The sequence below is a fragment of the Madurella fahalii genome, assembly GCF_045866475.1.
Source record: "Madurella fahalii IFM 68171 DNA, scaffold_2, whole genome shotgun sequence".
NCBI classification, from domain to species: domain Eukaryota; kingdom Fungi; phylum Ascomycota; class Sordariomycetes; order Sordariales; genus Madurella; species Madurella fahalii.
Window position 1 is genome coordinate 4,852,664 of NW_027263972.1, and position 17,849 is coordinate 4,870,512.

The 17,849-nt window shown below is 56.9% G+C and overlaps 7 protein-coding genes across 7 annotated transcripts; 3 read left to right on the forward strand and 4 right to left on the reverse strand.

Moving 5' to 3' along the window:
* Positions 1-1,722: 1,722 nt before the first annotated feature.
* Positions 1,723-4,442, forward strand: MFIFM68171_04168 (uncharacterized protein; the record flags this gene model as incomplete). Its single annotated transcript, XM_071059588.1, has 6 exons — positions 1,723-1,776; positions 1,862-2,754; positions 2,811-3,140; positions 3,201-3,289; positions 3,342-3,673; positions 3,741-4,442. The coding sequence occupies 6 exons, from the start codon at positions 1,723-1,725 to the stop codon at positions 4,440-4,442; spliced, it is 2,400 nt and encodes a 799-aa protein (XP_070915689.1).
* A 799-nt stretch (positions 4,443-5,241) lies between these two features.
* On the reverse strand, positions 5,242-6,485 carry MFIFM68171_04169 (uncharacterized protein; the record flags this gene model as incomplete). Its single annotated transcript, XM_071059589.1, has 2 exons — positions 5,242-6,237; positions 6,378-6,485. The coding sequence occupies 2 exons, from the start codon at positions 6,483-6,485 to the stop codon at positions 5,242-5,244; spliced, it is 1,104 nt and encodes a 367-aa protein (XP_070915690.1).
* Positions 6,486-6,938: 453 nt separating this feature from the next.
* UTP25 (rRNA-binding ribosome biosynthesis protein utp25) lies at positions 6,939-9,217 on the forward strand (the record flags this gene model as incomplete). Its single annotated transcript, XM_071059590.1, has 4 exons — positions 6,939-6,961; positions 7,046-7,084; positions 7,139-7,864; positions 7,915-9,217. The coding sequence occupies 4 exons, from the start codon at positions 6,939-6,941 to the stop codon at positions 9,215-9,217; spliced, it is 2,091 nt and encodes a 696-aa protein (XP_070915691.1).
* Positions 9,218-9,405: 188 nt separating this feature from the next.
* mrpl8 (mitochondrial 54S ribosomal protein bL17m) lies at positions 9,406-10,011 on the reverse strand (the record flags this gene model as incomplete). Its single annotated transcript, XM_071059591.1, has 2 exons — positions 9,406-9,726; positions 9,796-10,011. 2 exons carry the CDS (start codon positions 10,009-10,011, stop codon positions 9,406-9,408), a joined length of 537 nt encoding a protein of 178 aa, XP_070915692.1.
* Positions 10,012-10,440: 429 nt separating this feature from the next.
* Positions 10,441-11,374, forward strand: MFIFM68171_04172 (MICOS complex subunit MIC12; the record flags this gene model as incomplete). Its single annotated transcript, XM_071059592.1, has 2 exons — positions 10,441-10,461; positions 10,526-11,374. The coding sequence occupies 2 exons, from the start codon at positions 10,441-10,443 to the stop codon at positions 11,372-11,374; spliced, it is 870 nt and encodes a 289-aa protein (XP_070915693.1).
* A 441-nt stretch (positions 11,375-11,815) lies between these two features.
* MFIFM68171_04173 (uncharacterized protein) lies at positions 11,816-13,432 on the reverse strand (the record flags this gene model as incomplete). Its single annotated transcript, XM_071059593.1, has 1 exon — positions 11,816-13,432. One exon carries the CDS (start codon positions 13,430-13,432, stop codon positions 11,816-11,818), a length of 1,617 nt encoding a protein of 538 aa, XP_070915694.1.
* A 1,594-nt stretch (positions 13,433-15,026) lies between these two features.
* Positions 15,027-16,228, reverse strand: HEM2 (Aminolevulinate dehydratase; the record flags this gene model as incomplete). Its single annotated transcript, XM_071059594.1, has 2 exons — positions 15,027-15,935; positions 15,989-16,228. 2 exons carry the CDS (start codon positions 16,226-16,228, stop codon positions 15,027-15,029), a joined length of 1,149 nt encoding a protein of 382 aa, XP_070915695.1.
* Positions 16,229-17,849: the final 1,621 nt, after the last annotated feature.

The window sequence follows — 17,849 nt, forward strand, 5'->3', positions numbered from 1 at the left end:
TTTGAGACACTTTTGGCATTGGACGTTTGACGGCGTTGTCTTGGACGGCCCGCTCCGTCCGCGATAGGGATACATCGTGTGTCCAGCAGCTCGTGCTCTGCGGCTGAGGTAGGAAAGACAAATACGCCGCTTTGAGAGATTAGGCCACGCCTGCTATGAGCCTATTTTAGGGCGACCCGATAGGCTGCGATGCAACTTGTGGCCAAACGTGAAGGTAGGACAACAGGCACTGAGTTTGTTGGGTTGTGCGCGGTTGCGTTCGTTGTACTAAATACGGTGAAAGTCAAGTGCCACGAGGGCAGTGATAAGAAATGCGGTCGCAGAACCGATGCCACCTTACGTAGCGACAAAAATGCCTGATATAAGAAATGAATATGAGGCGACTCGCAGAAACCTAAGAATGTGATGCGATGAAGGATGATGAAGGTGTAAGAAGCTCGGCTTTGGTATTGTTACAGTAATCCATACGAGTTGACGCGAACGAGAATCGGTCACCGCCTTCTTTATCGCAGATGGCAGAATTGTGGTGCTGCAGTGCACAGACATTCAGCTTTCTCCGAGAACTCTGGGCCTCCATTGTCTCTCTATTCCCGAGTACCCCGAAAGAGGCTTGCTGTACATCCGCGCGTTGAGGATCATGGTTCCTTATTGGCACCCACAGGACACCCGTAACTGGGAGTCCGTGAATTTATATATGTATATATGCTTTGAGCTGTATCTATCACGGGTCTGGTAGAGGTAGATACGCAGATAGTGAGCGTATGCGCTGCCTGAAAGCGCACGTTGCCTATCACAATACCCTGTTGGGGTTGCTTACAAACGTGTGTGAGGATATGAGGTTGTGTGTACTTGGCCGACCCCATCTGTAGCGGCCCAAGGTGTCGCCAAAACGTCCTCAAAATCATGCGGTTCCCTAGAACCTGTTTTCCACCCAGTAGTTATCCAATCTGGTCAATGCCTGCTCAAATGGCCTGCATGGTCTTGCTTACCTGACCGTGAACAACCGCGTAACACTCGGGCACTTGCATTGCCGACAATTGGGCATAACTGTCTTGCTTTTTTGGTTCTGCTCGTGATGGGAACTTCTTTTTCTCCGTTTCGGCACTGTCCATACCCTCCTGTCTCAGGGGTCCCGGGGGTGAGGGGCCAAGGGCTAAAAAAAAAAAAATTGGGTACTACTCTCTCTGCCGGTCCGCCTCAGGCTTCCTTTTCAGAGCGAAAGAGGGAGGTACCTGCACCGCAGAAAGCCTCCTCACTAGAATTCCTGTGCAACCACATCCGATCTTCAGATTCACACACCCCCCAACGGCCCAGAGATCTGCCTTCTTCAACCGCCCAATTTTCGGCGGCTCCTTTCCAGACACTGCACAGACGTCTGGAAGAGCGACGCTCAGACGACAGCGGCCAGCGGATTTGCGATAATCGTGCACCACGCCGAGCATCGCGCACTTGGGAATCGACAAACCGCACCAGTCTGCATCACAAACCCCCAACAATGATTACCGGCGCCCTTCCTTCGCTCTGGACAGCTCTGCTCCGTTTCGTTTCTTGATTTCTTTTTCGGATCCGCGTCTTGAATCTTGTGCGGCCTCAGATTGCATCGTCGTCCCCTCCCCGCCCTGCCCATTCTCTGGACCGACCCCGTCCTTCGCTTTCGATTTCGCCGGTTTCGCAAACCCCGTGCGACGCCTAGTTCGCTTGATCACATCCTCAACCGCAATCATGGCGGCAGTTCCGACCATGGCGAACGACATCAGAAAATTGTCGTTTGCGAGGGTATGTGATCGCCTTGCAGCGCCTCGTGCCCCTGCTTGGTATCTGTCTGTTCGGGCTTCCGATGCTAACCATGCTCTATATCCAGGTCGCGGCTGCATCGGCGCCCAAGGGCCCCAAGCTCGCCTCTAGCATCGCTAGGACTGGCGACCCAGCGTCTGCTAGGGATGGACAGGAAGCGATCGTTCCGGCCCCTACCGCCGCCCCAGCCGCCGTCCCTGCCGTAATCCCCACAAGCGTCGTGCCCGCGGCTCCGACACTTCAAGGGGGTTCTTCTCTAACTGCGCAGAAGACGGCCAGCAACGGCCACGGCCAACCTGCTGAGGCCAAGATTGTCGCGGGCCTAAAAGACCTGAAGCTGGAGACACAGGCACCACCCAATCTCGTCATCAGTGGGACCCTACCGGACATGGCTGAAAGGTCGAACAAGGCCAGCAACAGCCAGACGCCTTCGGACGACACCTCTCAGCGAGCCGACTCCAACTCTGAGCTAGGGACCAAACCCCCCAGCCTTGACGGGAAGAGCATTACCTCGGGGACTACGTTCGCCCTGGACGAGAAGGAGTCGTTACGCCCCGATGACAGCGCCAGCGTCAAGGCTGCGGCCGAGGACGACGACGCATTCTCGATTCGTGGTTCGTACATTGCTGGTTCGCGCATGGGTTCCGATGTCGCGGCCCGCATCCACCGTATCCAGATCGGTGATATGCCACCGCGAACCCTTGCTACCCATCACGGTTTGACCGGGAACAAGAGCCAGGGGGTTGTCACCCCACAGAGCGGCATCTCGGACAAGCAGACAGCAGCGGAAGCAAAGATATCGTTGGTTAGCGGGGCGGCGGCGCCTGACGCCTTGGCGCCCAGCGGTTTCTACAGTCAAAATCCAGACGAGAAGCTGCTGGAGGCGATGCAGTCTCCGAAAGACCGCATATTCCTGCTGAGGCTTGAGCAACAGCTCATCGAGTTCGTTCAGGATTCCAAGTATGCTACCGAGCTGTCTCTTTTTACTTGACGTTTGTTGACATAAAACCACACAGGGAGCCCTATATGGACCTTCCTCCTAGCAACTCGTTCTGCAGGATGTTGACGCATAGGCTTGCGGACTATTATCATATGACACACTCATTTGAGGCTGCAGCGGGAGCAGTGCGCATTTTCAGGACTCCCTTCTGCAGGATTCCCCCCTCCTTATCCAGTATCGCAGCAAGCACTTCGAACAGCAGCTCGCCGGCCCCAGTTGTTCTGCCGCGAAAGATCATGCGACGGGGAGAGGACGGAGAGTTCGCGGTCGCGAGCGCGACTCCGTCTAAGCCAACCTCGGAAGTGGGCAGCGACTCCAAGGAGAAAGCGGCCCCTGCCAAGGAAAAGTATGCTTTTTTCCGAACCCTTCCGACCATGACAACTCCAGACTAACCCGCGTTGCACAGACTCACAAGAGAAGAGCGCGAAGAGGCATACAATCGAGCTCGACAGCGAATATTTGGAAGTGTTGAGAAGGCAGATAACGCCAACCAAGGTGAGTTTAGCGCAATGGCTCTCAATATTTCCATGCTAATGGTGGAACACAGACAGTGAGGATGGTAATGGTGTCTCCCGCGCCAGCTCGGTATCGGCCAAGGAAAAGCCCAATGGCGGCAAAAGGAAAACCAACAAGCAACGCCGAGATGATTCGGAAAGTTTCGAATCACGGTCTCAGTACGTCGCATGGTGCGGTCCTCAGCAACCGACATGGGCACCGGCCGCGCCGCAGTATTACCCCGTCAATGCGGCGCCTTTCAACGGGCAGTTCCAGCAGCCCTACCCAAACACACCACAGCCCATATACGCTACAGCCCAGCCGTATCCGCCGCAGATGATACCCAGCAACGGGTTCACGCCTCAGTATCCCGGGATAGCAGCTGTGAGTCCACACTTCGCCGTCCCCCCCCCCCCCCCCCCCCCAAAATAGCGATCTAACCCGGTAGTAGTACCCGGCACCACCTGTGCCGCAGACTGTACCGCCGCCGCCGCCGCAGCAAGCGTACCGAGCTCCAAATCCTTCCGTAGGCGGGCCGTATACCGCGCCCGTGCCAAGCCTCCCTCAACAAGCATGGCCGCAGCAAGCTTACGGCCAGAACGCTTACCCCCCGCGGGCCAGCGCGACACCAGCCGGGATCCCCTATGCTTACGGGCAGCTACCGGCAAATGCCAACCCGAACGATCCCAAGAGTCAGCACCCTATTCCGGGCAGTTATAACCGCCAGACGTTCAACCCGAAAACGCAATCGTTTGTTCCGACCAATGGGATCCCTATGCAGCAGCCGCCACCGCCTCCTGGTCCGTATGGAGGATCGAGCCCTCGGCATGGCAGCCCACAGTTCCACTCGCCTCACATGAGCTATAGCGGGTACCAGCAGCCGATCCCGCCGGCGGGTTTCGCGCCCGCTCCGGGACCGTACGGTATGACCAGACAGGGCTCGAATAATTCGATGGCGCCGTACCACGCTGTGCAGCAGCAACCACCTCACGGCCCTCCGCCTCACGGGCCACAGCATATGCCTCCGACTGGTCCGATGCATATGCCACCCAAGCCTGCGCCTGCCGGGCCGGCGGGACCAGCAGGGCAGTCGTTCAGTCATCTACCAAATTACGGCAATCCTGCCACATTGCCGCAGAAACCTTCTACATAGGGTTTTGAGCATCACGCGGTGTCAAAGGGTCAAATGGATATCGGTTCATGAGGCGCAAACAGGTCAAGGGCATGCATCGGGGCGTTTTGGGAGTAGTAAGGGCGGTTGCTGTTGTTCGTCGCTGTTGGAGAAATTGATGGTGGGCCTACGGGCTCTGCGCTGCTCGTCTTTCCGGGGGCAATAAATGAAAAAGGGGAGGGCGGCTTATTGTGCCTGACTTGGTGTCGGCGAACGGAGTCGACTACACACACACACATATACACGCACCAAAGATTAATGCGATATAGTTCCGATTACGACACCCCAATCATGTTTATAGATGTGCAGAATAGAAACTAAAGAGGACTGGACTCATTTCACCCCTGAATCATTTTTTTTTCTTCCCTGTCGTTACAAGAGCTCTTCAATTCCTTTTTCTTTATTGAATTGGGCGTCTCCTACATCATACCGGACGGACTGCTGAGTGGGCTAGAGGGTGGGAATCTACCTTCTAGACACGGTCCACAATGTCGTTCCCAAGGCCGTATTGCGCTCTTAGCATAGAACATCAAAATGCTGCCCCTCCTTCATACTTGCCTGCCAACCCGGCCGGCCAATCCAAGTGAAACATCTCTTTTCGTTTCTGCTCCCAACGACCCTTCTTCTATGCATAGAAATAAAACCCTCGAGCTGAAACATGTAAAGAAGACTGCGCCGAGACGGATAAGATGGGGTTGGGATAATTGTTTGGGTGACGGAACAGTTATTCTTCTTTCGTCACTCTTTTTTTTTTTTTTTTTCCCTCACTTTTTCTGCTCCTCTACTCGCCGTTTTCTCTTGGCTCCCTAGGTTCCCTCTGCTGACCGCCGCCCCGTCCACCGCCCCGGCCACCCCGCTTGCCGCCTCGCCCGCCGCCGGGCCGACCACCCTCCTGCTTGCCGCCGTCCTCACCGCCGCCGTCCTTGCCCTTGTCGCCGCCCTCCTTGTCACCGCCCACGAGCGGGGCCGTGGCGAGCCGCTGGGCGAGGTCGATCTGGGTGCGGATCGTGTTGGCCAGGTACGAGACCATGAGGACGTCCTGGATGTGGTTGTTGAAGTCGTGTTCGATCTGCGTGTTGGACACCTTGGGCGCAAGCGAGAGCGCATTCATGAGGTACTGCCCCAGCGCGTGGCTGCCGTCGCGCTCCTCGTCGAGCACCTCGCCGACGAAGCCCGAGACGCGCTCGAGCAGGTCCGAGACGCTCTCGAGCGCCTGCGCGAGGTTCTCAATGTCGCTGACGACGGGGGCGGAGCGGGTCTCGGTCTCGGCCGCCGCCGTGACGGCGCCCAGCGCGGCGCGCTCGGCGTCGCTGAAGAGGAGCTTGTGCGGGACCTCGATGAAGAGGCAGGACTCGGCGGCGCGGTCGGGGGACACGGCGACGGGAGCCGAGATGTATGTCTTGGTCTCGATCGAGGCGCCGGGCTCTGTCGAGATGGTCAGGTGCACGGCCGGGTGCGGGAAGGTGCCTGTTTCGGGGGAGGCGAAGAAGTTCTGGATGAGGGCGGAGAAGCTGTTGAGCTCGTGCGAGGTCGTGTACCACCCGAGCAGTGTCTCGCGCGGCGAGGCCTTGAGCGTCAGGGCGAGCATGTTCTTCTGATACTCGACGTCGACCTCGACCTGATCCTCGTTCTCAGTGTGCGGGATGGCAAAGGTGCTCCGCACCTCAGCCTCACTGCCATCTTCGCTGCGTGTGCCGACGAGGGCGCCGATCACCCTCGTTGACTGTGTGTCGCGGATATCTCGGCGGACGGCATGGTCGATGACAGAGAAAACAGCCTACGAAAGGAGGGGTATTGTTAATATCTTCTTCCTTTTTTTCTCCCAATGAGCGTACGCATGCAGCAAAAAGTCTTTCTTATGAGGCCTGGCGACGTTGGCGTCGCATTGGGGTGCGAGGGGTTGGTGGGCGGGCATACTTGAGGCTGGACGTTGACGGTAAGCGGGGCATTGCCGGCGCCGAAACCCAGGAGAGTGGGCGCAAGCGGCCGAGCAAGGTGGACGAACTGATCCTGTTCGACAGCCATGTTGGTTGAATATCTGGTCTGCTATGCGGGCGTGGTGTATTCCCCCAAGTCACAAAAAATTGGCGGCGGCTAATGGGGAGGCAACTAGGGAGGTGAGCGGGTCGCGCGGGTCGGGGAGAGTCGTCACAAGCAAACCGGACCCGTCCTTTTCTTTCAGACTTCGTCCCGAAGTTGGACCTCGAATTTTGGTTTTGCAGCGAGATGCGGGACTGGGTTGTGCGCGCTAAGATAAGCCCGCCGATAAGAAAGTGGCGTGCAAGGCTGCAAACAGCGTTTGGGTCATGATTGAGGATGACCGGGGTCCTGAGTGGCTTGCCAGACGGCAAGGCTGACGATTCGAATTCATGAACTTTTTTTTTATTCTAGAGCGGGTGATTGACTTTTCGTCCTGTAACCATTCCAAGGCCGAACCTGCTTCCAAATTAAGATAGTATATCTCTAAACGCTGGTACCATGGCGCCTGGCGGCCGTGCAGGGTTCCGTGGTGGTTCGAGGGGAAGAGGGGGAGGGAGAGGGGGAGGGAGAGGACGAGGGAAGGCCGTGGCTCGGCAACCACGCAGTGCTCGATTTGATAACGCACGGTTGGCTTCAAAAGAGGAGTATGCAGTCAATTTGCATCATTTTCTTCCCGAGCATACCGCTGACATTCACAGCGAAACTGAGAGCGAGGCGGAGGATGTCTCAGATGAATCCGATCTCGTAGACGTTGATTCGGAGGACAATGACGAGGAGACCAAGCCAGCTGCCCAACCGTATTTGAGTCTCATGCGCAGTCTCACTGAGAGCGCTCCTCACAAGGCGAAGCGGCGGAAACTCGACCACAACCCCGCCGCGGATTCTGAGCCATCTAAGCAGAAGGCGCCAACGGAGCCCGTTGAAGATGAGAAACGGGACCCAGACGAGGACGAGGACCGGGATGTCGACCTGGTCGAAGAGCCCGAAGAGGATCCGGCAGATGCCCCCCCAGAGGACTTGTTTGACGAGGATGACGACCTGGATAGTTCCGACCCATTCGAAGTGCACTTTGCCGACCCTAAGGAGGACGTGCTGCAGCCGAGATTAAAGTCCATCCAGGAGGGAAGATGGGATATGGAACGTATCGCAGCCAAGTCTACGAGGATTTATCTGAATACTCCAAAGACTGGAGATTCCGAGATAAAATCATTACCGGCCGCCGTGTCGGGGATCTCTGATCTCAAGCTCAAAAAGCGACTGCACGAGGCCATGGCCGCCAAGCACTCCAGCTTTAATGACGTCCAGCGGACAATAGCACCGCTGCTTTTCAACTATCAGGATCTCCTGTACTGTAACCGCACAGTCGCTGCGTCCCAGAGCATCAGACGGATCGCCTGTCTCCATGCTCTTAACCACATCTACAAGTGCGTAACCTGAGCGGTACGCCCATGACTGAGTGGCTGACACGTTCTAGGACGCGTGACCGAGTAGTCAAAAACAATGCCAGGCTAGCCAGGACAGAGGGCAACGAAGACCTGGAACTCAGAGATCAGGGCTTCACGCGGCCTAAAGTGTTGATGATTCTCCCGACAAGGCAGTCGTGCGTCAAGATGGTAGACATGATTGTTTCCATCTGCGAGCCGGACCAGCAAGAAAATAGGAAGCGGTTCGAGGACGGATACATTGACAAGCAATCCAAGTTCTCTAATGACAAGCCCGAGGATTTTCGAGACCTTTTTGCGGGCAACGACGACGACATGTTCCGGCTGGGCATGAAGTTCACGCGCAAGACGATCAAATACTTTTCCCAGTTTTACAACTCGGACATTATCTTTGCCAGCCCGTTGGGCCTGCGCATGGCAATCGGATCGGAGGAAGAAAAGAAGCTTGACTTTGACTTCCTCAGTTCCATCGAGCTCGTCGTCGTCGACCAAGCCGACGCCCTCCTGATGCAAAACTGGGAGCACGTCGAATTCATCTTCGAGCACCTCAATCTGCAGCCCAAGGACGCACACGGCTGCGACTTTAGCCGCGTCCGCAGCTGGTACCTCGACGACCAAGCCAAATGCTTCCGCCAGACGGTCGTCTTCAGCGCCTTCAACACGCCCGAGCTGGCCGAGCTCCTCCGCGCGCACTGCCACAACTGGGCCGGCAAGGCGCGCCTGCAGCACGAGTGCTCCGGCGTGATCCAGTACCTGGGCGTCAAGGCGCGCCAAACCTTCAGCCGCTTCGAGGCTAAGTCGGTCGCCGACGACCCGGACGCGCGGTTCGCCTACTTCACCAAGGCCATCGTGCCGATGCTGACCAAGCGCGGGGCCAAGGACGCCGGCGGGACGCTCATCTTCATCCCGTCGTACCTCGACTTTGTCCGCGTGCGCAACTACTTTGCCAACAACTCGGCCGTCGAGAGCGTCACATTCGGGACCATCTCCGAGTACGCCGATGTGCCCGAGGCGTCGCGGGCGAGGTCCCATTTCCTGACCGGCCGGCACAAGGTGCTCCTGTACACGGAGCGCGCGCACCACTTCCGGCGGTACCAGATCAAGGGCGTTAAACGGGTCGTGATGTATGGCTTGCCGGACAATCCGCTGTTCTACCAGGAGATTGCGGGGGGTTACCTGCAGAAGAGCGAGCAGGCGCTGCTGCTGGAGCACGGCCAGGGGACGGTCCGGGTCGCCTTTTCAAAGTATGATGTGATGAAGCTGGAGCGCGTCGTGGGAACGCCAAGGGTGGGCAAGATGATTCACGAGCAGGGGGATACCTTTGATTTTGTCTAGGCAACTCCTTTGGTTGCTGTTGCATCTTGCAACGGTTCGTTCCTTCGATAGATTGATACAACGTTTCCTTCCCCACCCCCTCCCAACGCCGGCGTTAAAGCACAATGATGACCATGCTCCCATATATTACATTTCTTGATGTACATGTACCTTCATACCCTCCAACACACACCATACCCAGAACCCGCCTACAGGCTCATATCCTCAATCTTGTTGACCAGCTTCTCAAACTCCTCCCGGCCCTCCTGCCGGTACCGCGTCACCTTGGAAATGTTCTTTCGCGTTACGTCGGTGTGGCTCTTGCCCAACTTCCGGTCGCGCGCCACAGCCGCCGCCGTCATGGCGAACCGCATATCCTTGGGGCCGTCGACCAGCTCCAGAATGGCGCTCGGGGCCTGGTCATAGCTGTCCTTGGGCTCTGTCCGCAGTACGCGCGTGTAGCCGCCAGGCCGGTTCAGGTACCGCTCGCGGATCTCGCCAAAGAGTTTGGGCATTAATTCGTGAGGTGTCTGTTTTGAAGAGGTTGTTGGTCAGTTTGATAAAGCGCGGGTTGGGACCCGAAGGGCGGAGGGACTGACATAGAGAATACCCTGAGCTTTCCGCCGCGACGTCTCATTGGCCTTCTTTGCAAAAGTGATGAGCTTCTCTGCTAGGCGCTGCGCTTCCTTCGCCTTGGGCCATGTCGTATGGATGGATTCGTCGCGGATGAGGGAGGTGACCAGGTTGCGGAGGAGGGCTTGGCGATGCGCAGAGTCACGACTGAGATGGCGGTATTTTACTGCGCCGCCGGCCATGGTGGGTTATGTGTATTGGGGAATTGGGTGCGGTTTACAATGGAGCTCCGGGGGAGGGGGGGTTTGCCGCCGAAGGTTCAAGTTGTCGTCGGTCCGGGCGTTGATACGGCGGCTGAGCACGGAGCTCCTGAATTTTTTTTTTTTGGGCCGTGTCACCGCGGCCGCCAGCAGCACGCATCGGGCCCAGAAGGGTCCGTGCCACTGCCCTGGGTTCCAGGCCCGGGAGAACTTTGGCTAACCTCGATCTCCCGAAAACCAATCTACGTCACCGATCACGGTGCGCCAAATTCCAGACAACGGTGCGCCACTAGGCCACCTAAGCTTTTCCCCTTATTTACAGGAAGAAAATTGCAGCTCTGCCAGGCCAATTGACTGTATGCGACCGCTCCAATCCATCGACCGAAATAGCGCATATCCAACGCCGCTACCATGGGTTTCGTCGCCGGTCTTGTACGCCGCAACCCCCTTTGCCCCAATTCTCCAACAAACCAACTAATCCTTTGTCGCAAACCAGACGGGCGGCGTAACCCTCACGCTCTCTCTGACCTACCTCGCCCTCCTCACACACAAGCGTAATCGCCAGTCGCAATCCTCGACCCTCCGCTCTCAGACCTTCGTCATCGACTCCATCATCCCGCTGGACCCCTCCATCCCCCCATCCCAACGCCGCCGCAATGCCAGCACAGTATCGCCCGACGGCACCTACCGCCCGCGCCCGAGCCTCGAGCAATACAGCGGCCGGCGGCAAGGCGATGCCTCGTTCCTCGAAACCGCCAAGTCTCGCTGGAACGCCGAGATCTCGTCGGCGGTACACTGGGCGCAGACGAAGGACTGGGCGGCCGTGCGTGAGGACGCAGAGGACTCGATCGCCGGGCTGCTAGGCATCAAGCTGTCGCGCGAGCCGGTCCGGGTTGAGACGGTGGTAGTGGAGGCGGATTCCGTCCCCACCTCGGCCCCCGCCTCGGCCCCATCACTAGCAGAGAGAGCACCGCCTGTCCACGCTCCCCCGCCGGCTTCGGTGCCAGCTCCGGCTCCGTCCCGCAGGGCCGCCGACGCCCTCCACAATGTACAGACCAGAGCGGTAGAGGCGGCGCACACCGTCAGGGACGAGGCCAAAGAAGTTGTCTCCAGGGGCGTGGAGAAGGCGCACGATCTAGTCAGCAGGGCGAAGGCGGCTGTCTATTTGGCTGAGGAGAAGGCGGAGACAAAGATGGATGCCAAGCTCCTGCATGTGTCCGAGATTGAGCAGGCGCTGCAGGAGAGGTATGACGGTGCAAGACGGGAGGAGAGGATGAAGAAGAGTGTGCAGGAGGTGTTAGCCGAGAGGTATGCCCCGTCCCGAAGAGGAATAACTCAAAGTTGAAGGGGCTATTAAATGATTTGGGGGTTGTGTATGGAGGGTCTTGTTACGTTTGGCGTCGGCTGTCGGGGTCGTTGTAAAAGTATGTGTGCTGTTCATACTTAGCATAATCGGGTTTGAACAGTGCCACTCTTGGGGGGGGGGAAATAAATGGTTCTGTGTAGACTGCGCCGTATAACAGGGTACAGAATTGAAGGCGGTCATCATTCGGGGTCGCTTTGCAGAGTATATACATTTAAGACGACAGGTGTAAGAATATACAAAATCTACAAAATCGTCCATGACCAACCTCCGCTGCTATGTTCCCCACCGAATCGAACTCTAGATGGAGCATGTAAGCAGTAAAAAGGCATATGTAACGCAAATCACCGGGAAATGCAGTGGAAACGCTCCCCATAGCAGAGAATCCCCCTCCCACACAAAGACAAAAGGAAACCCCCGACTCTACTCGGATATATTACACTTCGCCTCAAACCATTTCGCAAACCGCACAACCGGCGCATCCACCGCCCGCCAAAACACGTCCGACACCCAAATCACAGACGGCACCACAAACACGGCCGCCAGCACGAACCCCCAATCGTAAGCCTTCCCCTCGAGGCCAGTAATGCCCCACGCCCACCGCTCGATGGCATACCCGACGGTGTGCATCGCCGGCCCGTGCATCAGGTAGATGGCATAGCTGATCTTGCCAAAGTACTGCACCACGCCCGTGTTGAAGACGCGCTGCCAGCCGGGCAGCCGCCCGACAGCGAGCATGAACAGCACGGCGCCAATGCTCTGCCAGTACCGGTGCTGGTCGGACCACCACTCGGGGATCAGGCTCGTGAGGTACACCCACCCGGGGGTGTCCTTGGCGTCGTTGTCGGGCTGCGACATGAGGTAGAGGCCGATGATGCTGAGGACGATCCACGCGGCGCGCTTCGCCCTGGCCACGGACCAGTTCTTGGCCAGCGGCGAGGGGGACGTCGATCGGCTGCCCGACGGCGAACCGGGAGACGAAGCAACCGGCAGCGCCTTGTTGCCGCCCGCCTCGTGCGCGCCGCGGATGATGTCCATCTCGGCCAGCGCCATGCCCGCCAGGAACAGCGCCATCTCCCACCGCTGGCTCCGGTACGAGAAGGCCATGCACACCAGCACCACCAGGAAGCGCCACGCCGTCCGGAGCCGAGCCGTGCCGATCAGCACGAGGAACAGCGACATGGAGGCGCGGAACTCGACGGGGATCGTCCACAGGTGCACGTCCATGCCGGTGCTCCCGCCATTGGGCGCCCAGTCCCACACGTGCACGAACTTGAACATGTGCGACGCCCACTCGGCGAGCTGCTCGTACGTCGTGTCCAGCCGGTGGTGGTGCGGCTCGTGCACGTTGCGGTGGTACGCCTTGTCGTTGGCCAGGTCGCGCGTCCACTCGTACAGGCCCAGGCGCAGCAGCAGCACGATCAGGAGGGTCGAGATGGCGGGCGGCAGGAAGAGCCGAATGGCGCGCCGGAACGTGAAGGACGACATGGTCGCCGCGAAGGCGTCCCACCTCCGGGACGAGGCGTGCATCAGCTTGAGCGGCTTGAGGCTGAGCGCGTAGCCCGAGATGACGAAGAACAGGCAGACCATGGGCGGGCCCGAGTAGAAGAGGCGGATGAAGGGAAGGGAGAGGAAGTAGTAGTGGTGGATGTTCTTCTCCTCGTTGACATAGCCGTACCCGGGCGCGATGATGTACGACGTGTACGAGTAGTGGCAGAAGTAGACGAAGAGGGCGGCCAGGCCGCGCATGCCGTCGAGGTAGGCTGTCGGGCTGAGGTGGCGGGAAGCCGCGGTGGCGCGCGATCGGGGGTCGCGGGAGACGTAGGGTTGGATGAAGCTCGGGAGGAGGAAGAAGCCTGTTCGGAGGAGGATGGAGCGGAGGTTATGCGGGATAGATCGGGCGTGGGACGTCCATTGCCTGGTTCTGCTGAAGAGGTCTGCTCGCCCAGCGTCACCTTCGATATCCGCCAGGCCCTTCTCGTCCAAGAGCGTCATCTTTTCCTCATATTTCGAGGCATGTATTGGCGTGTGGCTGTCCATTGTCTACACAGAGCGAAGCGAATGTGGTCGGGTCGCAATTCGGAGTGCCCAGCAGAAACGAGAGGGAGATAAACCCCTTTCTGAACAAGGTGACGATGAGGAAGGGGGCCTCGAGCACCAAACCCGTCTAAGAAAGTAAACCTAAAGACACGGGTATCGAGTGATTGGCATCTTAGTTTCTGTTCAAGAGCCTGTCACAGTTAGAGAGAACGGCGTCCAGACAAGCAGTATACTTTTCAGAAGGAGAGATGGCAGTTCAGGGGCCGGCCGGTTCGAGAATGGAGAAAAGAGCGACTTGAGACCGAAAGAGGAAAGGGAAGAATTTGTGGTAGAGAAAAAGCACCTACAGGGAGAGTCCGAATCACATGGAGCCTAGCGCCAAAACAAGCGCCATGGGGTGTGGCCTGTTAACAAGCCTTGTCAAGGTTACTAGGGACTCCCTGAAGCACCTTGCCTCAATGCTTTACGCATAACAGAGGCAGCGGGCCAACGCACAGAAAACAAGTTGTTGGCCCGTGGGAAGATCGCCGGACGGGTGGCGACAATCTCTACCCGAATCATCGGTAGTCCCAAACACCCATCTCCCGCTCTGCTACTCTCCATGTTTCTCCTTATCGGCCATCCATCTGGCCGAAGAGAACCGCCTGGCTGGATCAGTCAGCGAATCCCCGTTCAGGTCCCACCATGTAGTTGAGATCCTCTTATGTAGTTCGCTTATACTCGGACCCATGTTGGTTTTGCTAGCTCGAGACCGAGAGAACCCCAGGCTACCCAAATCTCTACCAAATTTCTACCCAAAAAAAAGAAAAAAAGAAAAGAAAGAAAGAAGAAAAAGAGAAAAACAGCAAAAAAAGCTATTCGGCTTCTCAGTGTCTACTTAGATTTTCACTTTCCTTGGCGTTGAAACTGCTTTGTTGGCGGACAAGCTGTGAGGTTCTCGATTGGGAGAAGGATGCTGTTGTTGGAACTGCGCCAATAAACCAACACGTATCGAACTGTATCTAGGGTGTGCTCTATAATGTAAGCGATGGAGGCGCAGTGCGAATGCAGCTTTGGGCAGACTGGGCGGCCGACATTGACCTGACGTTGCAGTACACTACACTAGAAGCAGGAACAGCCAAGGTTGTGATTGGCTTCTAGAACGCTCAAAAAATGATGTTCATCTCACTGCGACCCGTCTTATCATCCCGATCCCTGTTCCGAAACACCGCCCCCTGATTCGAGCTGCTGATCTCGGGCCTTGCCTTGTTTGGGCGCCTCTGGAGTCCGTCAACCAATCCCACCATGGGTGCTCACTAAGATGCTTACCGTGTGTGCCACAAGCTTTTAGAGCTTTCACGTTGCCATGGAACGCCGCACACACTAATCGCTGTACGTTTCCAGGAGGCAGGGGGGCGCATCGAGATCACTATCGATCTCGAGCAGCGTGCTTTACCGAGTAAAACTGTCTATAGAAATGTAACATTACGGCGAAAAAAAAAAAAAAAAAAAAAAAAAGATAGGTATTTCTAAACTGTCATGCCCAGACCCAACTTCGCCCTTAACTCCAGATGCTCCCGAAAACGCCTCCAACACCGTGCTAGGCTTGAATTTGTCAATTAGACAGCCAATCCAGGAATTCTGGGGTAAAGTAGCTGATGATGATGGTGGCGCCTGCTCTAAGAATGCCTTCGGTGCTCTCGAATGCCATGGCCTTCAGGTCAAAGACACCAGCCTTGGCGGCCGCGTGGATCATGGCAAACTCCCCGCTGACTTGGTATGCGGCAATGGGCAGGTCCTTGCCGAGTTCCTTGGCATCGCTGATAACGTCCAGGTACTGGCTTGCCGGCTTGACCATGATAATGTCGGCGCCCTCGTTGATGTCGCGGACAATAGCACGGCGCGCCAGGCCCCGTCCGCCAGGCGGTAGCTGGTAACACCGCCGGTCGCCAAACGCGGGCGCCGATCCGGCGGCATCGCGGAACGGGCCGTACAGGCAGCCCGAGAATTTGGCGGCATACGACATCAGGGTGACGCTGTGGACGATCCCCTCCTCGATCAGCTTGAGTTTGATGGCGCGGATCCGCCCGTCGTTCATGTCTGATGGCGCGACGCAGTGAGCGCCGGCGCGAGCGTACGAGATGGCGACATCCGAGATCCGGTCGACCGACAGCTGGTTGTTGAGGCTGCCATCGTCGCGGAGAATGCCGCAATGGCCGTGCGACGTGTACTCGCAGAGGCAGACATCGACGACAATGTAGAGGTGGGGAAATCTTTGCCGGAGGAGTCGGATACTACGGATGACGGGGCCTTCCGGATCGTCGGCGGCGGTTCCTAGCGCATCTTTGGTGCCGGGTCTCACCGGGACACCAAAGAGAATGACGGAGCGAAGCCCCTTGCGGACAAGCGGTTCGAGGAAAGGGACCAGCTTGTTGATGCCGCGGCGGTATTGGTTGGGCAGCGAAGGAATGAGGACTTCCTCATCATCCTGGTCCGAGATGAACAGAGGGTAGATGAGCATCGACTAGGAGAACCTGTCAGCTTGGTTCTGAAAGTTGTCTGCCGGGGATTGCCCACCTTGGTGAGTTGCCGCTCGGCTTGCCATGATCTTGCAAGGGGGTGGCAATAGCCGGCATGGAGCTGGCTGGAGATGTCGCCCGAGATGCTAACGCTCGTGGCAGCCGTGCTCGTGTACGACATTGCCCTGGAGATGTGCGACGCGCGGTCGTCTACCGTAGATACTGAGGCATCGCCGCGCCTCCGCGCAACGCCAGAGTCACGAAGGGACAAGTCTTGAACGAGGCTCGAGAACGACATTCTGCCTGGCTACGTTGAGTAGGGTGTGGCAGCGATAGCGCGTAGAATCTAAGATTTCCAACCGGCCCGTTCGTCGTGAATGAACGGCAATCGCAAATGAGACAGTCGTGATCGGAGGTCACCAAAATGTCGTCTGTAGATAGAGTCAAGGTTAGCGACAACTGCGTCAATTGTCTCCGCCGTTGGCAACAAACCGTTGAGTTAGCCGTCCCGTGGATGATGCGACGAGGATGACGAGTTTTCCTGCCACGTCTCTGATGACTCCGCCTCTCTTCTCGCGTTCGACACAGTTCAGGCTGATGCTACCTTGATGGGAGAGCAGCGGAGCATCCGGAAGACTAAAGGCAGAAACCCAATCTGGCTATATATGAGAGAAATTCGCCTCCGGAAATCATTGGCGCGACGCAAAGGGTTCGGAAGCCGAACAGGTGGCACCGAACCGGCCGGCGCCTCGGAACTCTGCGGGGTGATTCTACTTTTTGCTTGCCAAGTGGGCCATTCGCCAATCAGGATGGCGAGATTTCAAAGTCAGTGTGGGCCATATGCTGACATAAGGCTCTCTCTGGGTTTTCATCAACACCAGCCGTTCTTGGCATCAATAGCTGCTCTCTTGCCCAAGTACGAAGTCTGGTTCTGGGACTTGACAACCCAACTTTGTACACCACAGAGTGACCATTTTGTAGCACCCTACACAACTTCCAGAGTATCACGATGGAAGTGCCCCTGTTTTATCCCAGCATATACTACCACTCAGCACACATGTTACACAACCGCTTATCGCATCATGTTACAAGGACGCCTTTCAGATGTCTTTCATTCTAAATCAGAAGTTGATTCACACGTTAGAAAGAGCACATTGTTACTAAGTCAAGCGCCCATGGGTTGGTGGTGGCTCCGTGTCCACAGCTGTCCACAATGCTTTCCACTCTCGTCATGGAACCCTTGTTTCCGGCCAAGCACCATCCTCCTGGGTTATCTATTCTTGAGCTGGCAAACGACATGAACCTCAGTAAAAAGAAGTATAGCATGACGCATCCTTCCACAGCACATTCCGTCTCAAGTTTCGCTTTGCGTAGGTTAAATTAAACTTCTAATGGTGCACATCCCGTTCTCCCAGCTTTTCGTCATCAGCGTCCCCTTTCAGGTTTGCTCCTGCCCTCCTTGTGCTGCAGTCGCGTCCTCAAGTGCTAGGGGCCCATCTCGCGTCGCTCCTTCTCCAATGGTTTCTTCTATGCTACCATGAAACTATCGTTACAGGCTGCCTCGCTACCTATCTCGCCTCAGATTTTTGGCAGACAGAGGAGAATGGTTGGCATCGGATGGACATCACTGCAGAGAGAAGACCAAGAAATTGGCCGTGTTTACCTTGAGCAAGTCCACACTCTACGCCTACAATCCGGCAATCGTCGGCAGTCAACGTAGGATCTCTTCGTGGATTCGCCGGGTGTCATGAGCTCCAAGTGTATGAGTCGCCGCCCCGTAACCCCCATCCACGAGGCTTAATCTGGACGCTGCCTGCACCAGATGCCCTTACCCGTTCAGTTATTTTCATCGACCGCAGCTAAGTCGGCCACAAGCCCGACCTTCGCCAGTTAGCTTTAATAGCTAGCCGTTGCTCGGT